We start from the raw sequence: 10,712 nt of genomic DNA on the forward strand, positions 1-10,712 counted from the left end.
TGGAGTCTCACTCCGTCACCCAGTTTGGACTACAGTGGCCCTATCTTGGCTCACTGTAACCTCCACCTCCCGAGTTCAGGCGATTCTCCTGCCTCAGCCTCTGGAGTAGCTGGGATTACAGGCACCCACCACCACACCCAGCTAATTTGTATATGCTTTGTAGAGATAGGGTTTTGCATGTTGCTCAGGCTGGTCCCAAACTCCTGACCTCCGGTGATCCGCCCGCTTTGGCCTCCCAAAGTGCTTGGATTACAGGCGTGAGCCACCGCACCCCGCCCTCTTTGTTTTTCTTGATCATATTGATAAAGGTTAATCTCAGTTTTTTCAATCGTTTGGTTCTGTTGACCTATACTATGTTTCCTTGGAGTTTCTATTTCACGGAACCTTGTAAATTATTATTTCCTTATTTCTTGTTTCCTTGAGTCTATTCTCTTGCTTTCTTTCCAACTTCTCACATTGGAGATTTAGCTCATCTAAACCTTATGTTTAATTTTTTTGTTGGAGGAACAGGGCCTCACTCTGTTGCCCAGGCTGGAGTGCAGTGGTGTGAACACAGCTCTCACTGTAGCCTCAACCTGCCAGGCTCAGTCAGTCCTCCTGCTTCTGCCTCCTGAGCAGCTGGGACTGCAGGCATGTGCCACTATGCCCAGCTAATTTTCAAATGTTTTTGTAGAGACAGAGTCTCGCCATGTTATCCGGGCTGGTCTCAAACTCCTCGACCTCGCGAAGTGCTGGTGTTACAGGCGTGAGCCACTTCGACCGGCCAGAGCCGTTGTAACTGTTGGTGTTACCTGATGAGCACAGTTAAGGTAGTATGTTTCCGCTGCACCCTACAAAACTGAAATTTGTAATTTCAGTTATAAATCATTCATTTTATGAGTTTCTTTATAACCCAAGACCATTCAGTAGCAGGTTTTACAATTTTGAAGCAGAAGCAGGGTGAGGGGGTTTTTGATGTTGGTTTCGAATTTCATTGCAATATGTTAGGAGTAAATTGAGCCTTGCTCTGTGGCCTGATATGATTGGATTCTAGGCATGGTCTGTGTTTGCCAAAAAAGAAACTGCGTCATCTGTCTGCAGGGTTGGACCTCCTGAGCCTCCTGCTGATTGATGAGTTTTTGCCAGGAGTGCCCGGATTTGTTTGTGTTGAGGAACATGGGTGATTTAGAACCTTCCTCTAAGTTACCTCTTCCCTGAGGCTCTCTCTGTCATTACTTGACATGTTTGGAAGTTGTACCTTTTATTTTTATTTTTTTTCTTTTTTCTGCACCTCAAGTTGTACCTTTTAAAATACAGAGTTCTGGCTGGGCGTGGTGGCTCATCCCTGTAATCCCAGCACTTTAGGAGACTGAGGCAGGCGGATCACTGAGGTCAGGAGTTCCAGACCAGCTAGGCCAACGTGGTGAAATCTCATCTTTACTAAAAATACAAAAATTCTGGCTGGGTGTGGTGGTGCATACCTGTAATCCTATAATCTCAGCTACTCGGGAGGCTGAGGCAGGAGAATCCCTTGAACCCTTGCGGTGGATGTTGCAGGGAGCTGAGATTGTGCCGCAGCACTCCAGCCTGGGCGACAGAGCGAGACTCTGTCTCAAAATAAAACCAGAGTTCTTTGCCTTTTACGACATTTTCTGCCTAATTCTATTTTATATTTTAATTTTTACTTTTTGTTTTAAGTGGTTCTTTTATTGTTAGATCTTGATTTTTTTTTAAATTCAGTCTAAGAATTTGTTTTTCATTAGTCAGTTTACTCATCTATAAATATCCATTGAATGCTTGTCTACTGTGACTTAATTTCCGTATTATTTACTTAACATTTGTTCCGTTTTCCTGCATTCTTGTCTTACACTGGAGAAATCAGGTTTTCCTCTGCTGTTTTACAAGCTGCACGTTCTAATTCTGTCCGTGGTAACCTCTGCCAGCCCACCCCGGGCTCACAGAACCTCATGCCTCACAGGTGTCTGAGCCACACTCTCCCCTCAGCGCCACCTCAGCCCTGCCGTCCGGTTTCATTTCCATGCGCCTTGCTGCCCCCCTTCCTTCAGTGACTCCCCCAAGACTTTCTGTGTGGGTCCTCATACAGAACAAGGCTGCGTATCCCGCCTGTTTAGGAAGCCCTGTGCCTGGATCCCTGTAGGCATTTGGAGGTTTATGTTTAACGTGTTTTGATATGAAGATGTAGGAGGACTTCTGTGTAAGTTTGACCTTATCCATATTCTGCCTTCATCGGCCTCCTCCAAGAACTTCATTCTGTCCTAAAGGAAGCAGAGTCTCGGCTTCAGGAGTGAGTGTGCACTGGCTTCACAGAGGCACGCCGCCCCGCCCCGGCCCCACCCTGGGTCACCTGTCTTTCTCTTGGAGAAAGCGAGGCTGTGTTCTTTCCGGGACTGCTCCTGGAGACGGAGATCTTCAGTGAAACGCTTCACGCTCTGGTCATAGAATTAGGAAACTGTAGGTGTCCCAACTGAATTTCAGGACAAATTAGCCCAGTGGGTCACGCTCACAGTCACCGCCTCCTCCAGAACTGATGCTGACTGCTGGGAACCGAGGCGTTTGCTATGTGACTTGGAAGGACAGCAGAAGGGATTTCCGTTTAGCTCTTGTAACGAGATATTTTGTGAATGAAAATCCTACCATGCATATCTTGGACACCATGACACACTCCACTCTGTTTGTTTTAGTTTAGAACTGAGAACCAGTGACAATGTGATACCGCCCGTGTCAACACAAGCAAGAGAGATCTCTCCCTGAAACTCACGCTGTTGTTTTAGGCTTTCCACGGACCCTGCTCTAATGTGCGAATTTTATGCCCGGTCCGTGACCAGGGTTGAACCTCCTTCCTGAGGGGCCCGGCTGTCCACAGAGGAGCCCGTTTTCAGGGGTGGGAGCACAGGTCAGGCGCTCTCCCAGCAAAACCCCAGGACCCGGGCAAGCCATTGCACTGCCAGCCAGAGCAGCCACAGGTCACTCATCTCTGCCACTTGCTCTCTGAGTGGCCCAAAGTCAAGGACTGCAGCCTGGCTAAGGGGCCAGTGGCCTGTGGCCTCTGACTGTGAGCTCAGAGAAGGCTCTCCGCCCCAACATCACATGGACAGAGGCAGGGAGGCACGTGGGGCGGGGAATGGGGAGAGAGACCAGGCCTGCTGCAGGAGCAGGTGGGTCCGTGAGGAAGGCTCATGCGTTTTCTGACCGGGACTCATCCCGAGGTGTGTGCAGCGTGGCCCAAAGCCTCCTAGTCCATGCTGTGACTCTGGGCCCTGGAGCCCACCCCCTTTCTGTAGAAGAGCCTATTCTGGAAGCATCTGTCCTGAGGGCACCCAAGGGGACTGCAGGGAGCTGAAAGCAGCTGGGACGGGAGGGATGGTGGCCGGCCCCTCCCAGGGTCCAGTCTTGGGCAGACGTTGGTCCAACTTATAGCCCAGGGGCCGACATGGGCGTCTTCTCCAGTCCACTTGGGCAGATGTTTGGCGGTGAAGCTGTTGCACAGCCTTGGGTGTTTCTTCAACCCCGCTGCCCTCCTCCTCCTGCCACGGCACGGCCCCATTCGTTCTGGAACCTGCAAACCAACTCCATCCACCCATCCCCACAGTGCGGAGCACCAGGCCCAGAAGCACGCACCTGCCTCAGGCCTCTTCCTCCTCCTTTCGGGTAGGAGGCGGCTTTGCCCCCTCGTGCTAACCTCGCCCTGTGTGCCGTGCAGCTGGAGTCAAACAGGGAGGCACAGAGATGCCACAGAGGGCAACAAGCCACACAGCAGGGTCCGAGGCAGCCACCCCCCACTCCCACAGCGTCCGTGCCCCACCCAAGCATCAAGCTGCTATACCACGCATCCCCCCACCTGCTGCAGGCGTGTGGGCCTTTGTCTCCCCTTCCAGGGGAACCCAAAACCCAGGGATCCATAGGGTCATTGCCCAGATTTCCAGAGAACGTCTCCAGGGCCCTGGTCTCCAGGGGAGGAGACAGTAGGGGGAGACCTTTGGCCCAGCTTATGGCTGTCCGTGTCCCAAGTGGTCAGGCAGCTGATATGTGCATGGCTGGCGTAGCTGCTGCAGAGCTGGGCTCCCTGGAGGAGAGCATGGCCTCTTTCCCAGCTGTCCTGCTGCCAAGATATGCAGGGAGCAGCCCAGAGACACGGGTCTCAGCAAAGTGAGAGGCAGACGGTGCCGTTCCTGGGGACGTGGCTGTGGCCTGCCGGTCTGTGGCCCTGAGATGCTAGGGTGCCCACCTGGAGCTGTGAGCTGGCCTGGCAAACCTGGGAGGGCTCCATGGGCCCCTTTGGAAAGTTCCCTTTTCATGAATTTTACCTAGCATGCCCCCGCACGTGCCCATGCTGTTTTTTGCTGTCTCCAGACAGTGCCAACAGAGGCCACGAGTTGTCTGAACACTACCCCAAGCACTCAGCACTCCGCGCAGGGTCCTAGCCAGAGGGGCACGCAGCCAGCACCCCTCACTTCAGGACCAGGAAACCAGTTCACATGCCTCCAAAACAGTAGAGACTGCTGCCACGTCCTGCAGCCCCAGCCCAGACTCCCAGGGCTTCAGGGCCTTCTGCCTTAGTGCCTCTGCCCTCCAAAAGGCAGGAGATGCGCAGGGTGCAGAGGTACCCGAGGCTGCCCAGCTCACAGGCCACTGCCTATCCCTGGCTCTCGCTGTCCCGGCCTCCTTGGCACCCACCAGCCTGCGGCCACCTGTGCTGAACCTCTCGGCCCCTCTCCTTCCTGTGGGCTGAGTTTGGATGGGCCTGTTGGGAAGTCAGCACCGGAGGAAGGCCACACGTCTCTGGGCCTCACCTCTGTGCCCACCTTCCACAATGCAGCCTTGAGCAGGGACAGACTCACCTCTCTCAAAGCTTTGTGCCCACAAAGTCTTTCCCCTAAATTCCCTTCCTTGGGGCACCAACCTGCACCCCACTACTGGGTGACCCATCTCAAGGGCTGGGATGGGGCCCACATGGGGCAGCACTGAGAGGCTATAGCATTCAGGCCTGGGGGAGCACAGCAGCAACAGGGGCCCCGCCAGTGCAGTGGGGGGTGGAGCCTCAAGGGCGGCCAGAGGAGGATTGGCATGGAACGAGGGGTCAGCCTGTGGGTGGTGCCCAGACCCCCACTCTCACCTCTGCCCTGTTACAAAGGCCAGCAGGCAGGGCCTGAGGATCTGGGGTTTCCCGCTGGCCCTGCCTCACCAAGCTGAGTGACAGGTGGCAGGACTGCCCAGAGCCCTGGAGCCTGCAGCACCCACCCTCCCCTCCTGTGCATCTGCCCAGTTGGGGGCTTTGGGCTCCATGTGCCAGTGAGGAGGGCAGGGCAGCCGGACAGAGCAGGCCCAGGGCTCATGCTGGCCAGGGAGTCCCCCTGCGGAGTGGCCATGGGGACCAGATCACCTGGCCTCCCGCGCTGGGCTTCCCCTGTGCTCTCCTGTTGTCACACTCGGGCGGGTGGTGTCTGACAGTCTCACAAGGGCAGCCCTGTGGCCACTGTGGGCTCCTATAAACCCCAGGCCTGAGCTCCAGGAGCTCAAGGGTGGGGATATCCCTTAGGAGACATCAGCAGGTGGGGTTGGCGTGGTCTGTGAGCTTCACAGGCATCGGGGCTGTGGAAAGGTGCACGCAGCTTCTGGAGATTCTGGATGGGGGGAGCCAAGTCACGTTCACTGTCAATTTCTGCACGGAAGGCCTGGTACCATGCCGACAGCAGGAGGAATCCTTATTTCCAAGAGACTTGGAAACACAATTATTTGCATTTGAGAAGGGTTAATCTTGGGTGGGTGAGGACCCCTGTGGCAGCTAGGGGGATTCAGCAGAACGAGGGCCCTTAGCATGGCAGGGGTGTACCCCAGAGAGCAGTGGAAGCCACAGGGAGACAGAGGGGCTTCTGTACCCTGGGCCCAAGGCCACAGAATGGACTTGAGGTCTGAGCTGCCATCAGGGCCAGGCCCTCCCTAGCCCCAAGGCAGCTCTGGAGAACCAGGGCAGGCTCAGGCTCACCGTCCAGCCCTTCCCAAAACCCTAGGAAGCCAGGCAGATGTGCCCAGGGGCACCCAGAGAGCCAGGAGCAGCCTGGAGAATGAGCCACCAGAGGCCAATTGGGGCAAGAGCTGGGCTGCTGCTCAGGTGCAGGAGAAGAAACGCACTGGGTGGCCAGAAAGCTGGGGACCAGCGCTGCTCAGAGTTATCATGCCCCCAGGCAGAGACAGAGCGATGGCCACACCTCCCCTGCCATGGGACAGGCTGTGTCCTCCCCCGAGATTCCACCAGCTTCAAACCTCCAAGTATGGTTCGGCCACCTGAGCGGCCAGAGCCCAGCCCAGGGGGCCCTGCCTCAGCTTAACCCCTGGGAGGGGTTAAGCATGAGAGGAGCCAGCAGGCCCCAGTCCTCCTCCCCTGGTTAATTGCTGCAAGGCCTTGGATGTTTCAGGAACTTTCCAGAAGCTCTGTTCTGGGCCAGAGCGAGAGCAGATGGTGGGAGAGGGGTGCAGGGCCCAGGAGACGCATCCCTCACGCTGTGCCCAGCCAACTCTGTGTCCACACGGTTTCCCTGAGGCCCAGTAAGCCCAGTGCAGAAAGACAAATCCCAGCCAGGCTCTGCAAAACAGGTCAGGCGAGGAGGGGCAGAGTGGTGAAGGCTAAGAGTGTTTTTAGAACCAGTTACTGGTTTGACCTCAGATTAGCCTCAGGTAGGAGAAGAAACCGGGGTCACAGGGAGTCATGCCTGGGCAGCCAGCTTAACAGCCCTTGCCTCCCGGCCTAGGGCTGCCTGGGCTGGGGCTGCCCTCTGCCCTGCAGTCCTGGGCTCATGGCCAATTCCCTGCCACCATCCCCGAGGAGGACTCGGAAGGAAAGGGGCCGGTAAAGAAACCAGAGCCCGCAAAGTGGATATTCTGTGCTAGGGAGGCCAGACCAGCCCAAAAGCCCCTGCCCAGGTGGATGGGAAAGGGCCTGCCCTGGGAAGGGGGCCAGCCTACCCTCCCTGCCCCAGCACTGTACCCCACCCTGCTTTGCTTGGGGATACAGCCCAGCCTCCCCAGCAGAGGGGCTGCCCCTTCAACCCCCTCCCCCAGTTCACTTTTTCTGAAAATCCCCGAAGGCATTATCTCAGGAGGATCAACTCAGGCCAAGCCCCCCAGAATTCCTGCGTCTTACCAGAGGAACAACCAAGGCCCCTGGGTTTGAGGAGACCCCTCGGGGTCACCGTGGAGCACTAGGGCCTGGTCAGAGAACCAACTTCGCAGCGGGAAGCCCTTTCCACGGGACACCCCACCCTCTGTGGTGGCGGCCAGGCCAGTGCTGGGGAGCGTGGGGGTTGGTGCCGAGGTCAGGCAGGCTTACTGTCGAGAGATCTGCAGTGGGAGCCTTTGTATGAAGAGGAGGAAGCCCTCTGGGGGTTGGAAGCAAAGGGAGCAGGCAGTGTCCAGGGCCCCCCAGGACCCCAGTAGGGGGCCAGGGGCTAAAGGATGGCTGGTTCTGGGGGTCTCGAGATCCCGACTGTGGAGTAAGTGGAGTAAGTGGATGGGAAGACGGCCCAGGGCCAGGGCGGGGTGCGTGTGGCTGCCCATGTACGCTATGAAGCCCAGCCAAGAAACAGGCATCATTGCCGGTGTCCCCAAAGCACAGACACTTCCCAGGCACCCAGGCAGCACGCAGGCCACGTGGGCCAGGCTCCAGCAGGAAGCCTTGGCCACTGGCTGACCTGCCCGGGTCCACCCGTCCAGACGGCATGCTGGGCTGCACTGAGCCATGTGCCGGAGCCCTCTAGACCTCACCCCAGCCACGGGTGGGCACTCAGTGGACACTGAGCTCACATCTCACCATGGGTTTTTAAATAACATTTTGTTGTTTTACCAAAAAAACACATTCTTAATTCAAAAAACGGAAAATAGGGAAAAACTCGCCAGATAAAGATGATCCCTTCCAACACCCCTGTGTGAAGACAGTCTCAGCCAGTGCTTTGGAAAGGCTGCCTGGTGCCGAGGCCTGAGCCTGTGTGCGGCGCTCCTCTAGGCCCTTGGCTTGTGCCTGGCCAGGGGCTTCCCACTAGCGTGGCCTTTCCTTCGGCCTCGCAACCTTGGCACTGCTGGCCCATGGGGGAGGCAGGGGCAGGGCATGTGTCTTAGACAGTGGGGACACCTGGTGCAGCTGGGAGGAAGGGCTTCCGGTCAACCATTTACCCCAGCATCCCTGCCCCCCAGGACCATCTTCAGAGCCAGATGTCCAGGTGCCCAGTGGAGGGGCAGGCCCAGGCCCTACCAAGCAGGACCCACTGAGCAAGGCGAGGACACAGCTCTCCAGTCAGGCCTTCAAGGACTCCTGGAGCAGCCAGGCCAAGGGTCACAGGGCCCTGCTGGCCGGGGCAGCAGAACCACTGCATGTGTGGAGAATGTGTGAGCACAGCCTCCTGCCCCTCCTGTGCTCCTGATGCAGGCTGCTTGTCTCCCGTTTCTCTTTACCCGGCAGAGCTCCCAGCTCCTCCAGCAGCCGATAGGAGCCCCATCAAGATGCAGGTGGGCTTTGCCACCCCAGGGATGAAGACGGCAGCGCAGGCAAAGGCCAAGCCCACAGGAGCCTCCCGGTCTCATCCTGCAAAAGCTAAAGGCTGCCAGAGGCCCCCCAAGATCCGGAACTACAACATCAAGGACTGACTTCCTCGACCCCCCCCACCACCCGCCACTTGGCATGAGTGCCTGTGCTTTCACCTACGTGTTGAGGGTGTGTGGGCGCAGGATGCAGGGTGGGGCAGGGAGCTGCAGGGATGCTGCTGTGGCAACCTGCTGACCATAGGCCTCGCTGAGCGCAGGGTCCATTAAAACCAGGCTCCTCCCTGGGGCACCTCCTTGGCCGCAGCATTGTTTATCTGTCCTACTTGGGAAATGTGCCATTGAGTACTTCTGCCAGAGCCCAGCGGGCCGTGGTGACCACCCACAGCCACCTGCATGCTGGCGGTGTTGGGGACAGTGTGGTCTTCCTCAGAGCTTGGTGGGGGGGGGCAGAGCAGAACGCCCACCCACAAAGCAGGTGTCTCCTGAGAGTGCCATGGGAGGGTCCCTCCCAGAAGGAGAGCCTCGGATCCGAGTGAGCCTGGCCAAGGTGACCCCTAGAGGCCAGGTGGGTGCGGGGGCCTTGTGCAGTTTAGGGTGTGAGTGTCAGGTGCTGCCAGGGTGAGGGCCAACCCAGAATAGAGGTCACTGCTGGGCCTTCCACGCCCACCCCCACAAAGGACAGCAGCAAGATGTCCCTGCCATCTGGGTGCCTGGGGCCGTGCATCTGCAAGGACAGAAATGCACATCAAGCAACGCCCATCCGAGCCACCCGGAAGACACCGCACTCCCCTGCCGAAAAGCACTTCCGAGAGTCCTCCACACCAGTGCTCTGCAGCCAGCAGGAGGGTGACTTGTGGGGGTTCGTGTCCCACCCCCACTCCTCCGGAGCCCTGCCTCCATGCCCCCAGCCTGGCACCCAGGCCTGATCATGCCCTGCCAGATAAAGTGCAGGGGTGAAGGTGCTGTTTACCCAGCTGGGTGAAGTGCCTTGCTGCATACCCTCAGGCCACCTTTCTGAACCGGGCAGACAGCTTCTCCGGAAGAGGAAGGGAGAACGCTGCTCCCAGCCCTAGCCTGTGTGTCACCTTAGCAAATCACAGGACCTTTGCAGCTTCAGTTAGCACCCGTGTAAAATACAGACAGTGCTCCGAGGGAGCCTGCCTGCCTGCCTGGCTCACAGGTGTGCCCCCGGATAAACATGACAAGCAGAGCCCACACCACACAGAGGCTGTGGTTCCCCAAGGCAGGACTCCCTCCTGCACAGACTGTGCTATGGTAGCTAGCGTCCTCATTTGCTCCGTGGGAATCCACAGAGATTGGGATGGGCGGTGGGGAGGTGGGGGGTCCTCCTGCAGCTGTCCCCTGGAAGCGAGTCATGGTTCATGGCCCTGTGACTTTTCTTATTTTTTATTTTTTTGAGACAGAATCTGCTCTGTTGCCGGGCTGGAGTGTAGTGGCACCATCTCGGCTCACAGCAACCTCCGCCTCCTGGATTCACAGGATTCCCCTGCCTCGGCCTCCAGAGTAGCTGGGATTACAGGCATGCGCCACCATGCCCGGCTAATTTATTTTTTTGTATTTTTAGTAGAGACAGGGTTTCACCATGTTGACCAGGATGGTCTTGATCTCCTGACCTCATGATCCACCCACCTTAGCCTCCCAAAGTGCTGGGATTACAGGCGTGAGCCACCGCACCCGGCTAGAAACAGGGTTTCACCATGTTGGCCAGACTGGTCTCAATCACCTGACCTCGTGATCCACCCACCTCAGCCTCCCAAAGTGCTGGGATTACAGGCGTGAGCCACCGCGCCCAGCTGTCCCTGTGACTTTCTTTAGCTGAAAGTGAGTTGAGCTGCCGGTCACTTTCTTTTTCTTTTTGAGATGCAGTCTTGCTCTGTCACCCAGGCTGGAGTGCAGTGGCACAATCTCAGCTCACTGCAACCTCCACCTCCCAGGTTCAAGCAATTCTGCCTCAGCCTCCCAAGTAGCTGGGACTACAGGCACACGCCACCACACCAGGCTAATTTTGAATTTTTAGTGGAAATGAGGTTTCACTGTGTTGGCCAGGCTGGTCTCAAACTCCTGACCTCAGGTGATCCGCCAGCCTCAGCCTCCCAAAGTGCTGGGATTACAGGTGTGAGCCACTGCATCTGGCTTAATTTTTGTATTTTTAGTAGAGC

The 10,712-nt window shown here is 57.0% G+C and overlaps 1 protein-coding gene across 1 annotated transcript in view; it reads left to right on the top strand.

Moving 5' to 3' along the window:
- The window catches only part of LOC116525408 (coiled-coil domain-containing protein 57-like), a 32,433-nt gene extending 23,597 nt beyond the window's left edge, over positions 1-8,836 (top strand). The window contains exon 5 of the mRNA XM_032241173.1: positions 8,450-8,836. Coding sequence (XP_032097064.1) covers positions 8,450-8,634 — 185 coding nt within the window. The 3' untranslated portion in view covers positions 8,635-8,836. The remainder of the gene's footprint in view (positions 1-8,449) is intronic.
- The last annotated feature ends 1,876 nt before the right edge of the window (positions 8,837-10,712 follow it).

The sequence above is a fragment of the Sapajus apella genome, unplaced genomic scaffold (genome assembly GCF_009761245.1).
Source record: "Sapajus apella isolate SASKATOON/1434 unplaced genomic scaffold, GSC_monkey_1.0 scaffold48, whole genome shotgun sequence".
Lineage (NCBI taxonomy): Eukaryota > Metazoa > Chordata > Mammalia > Primates > Cebidae > Sapajus > Sapajus apella.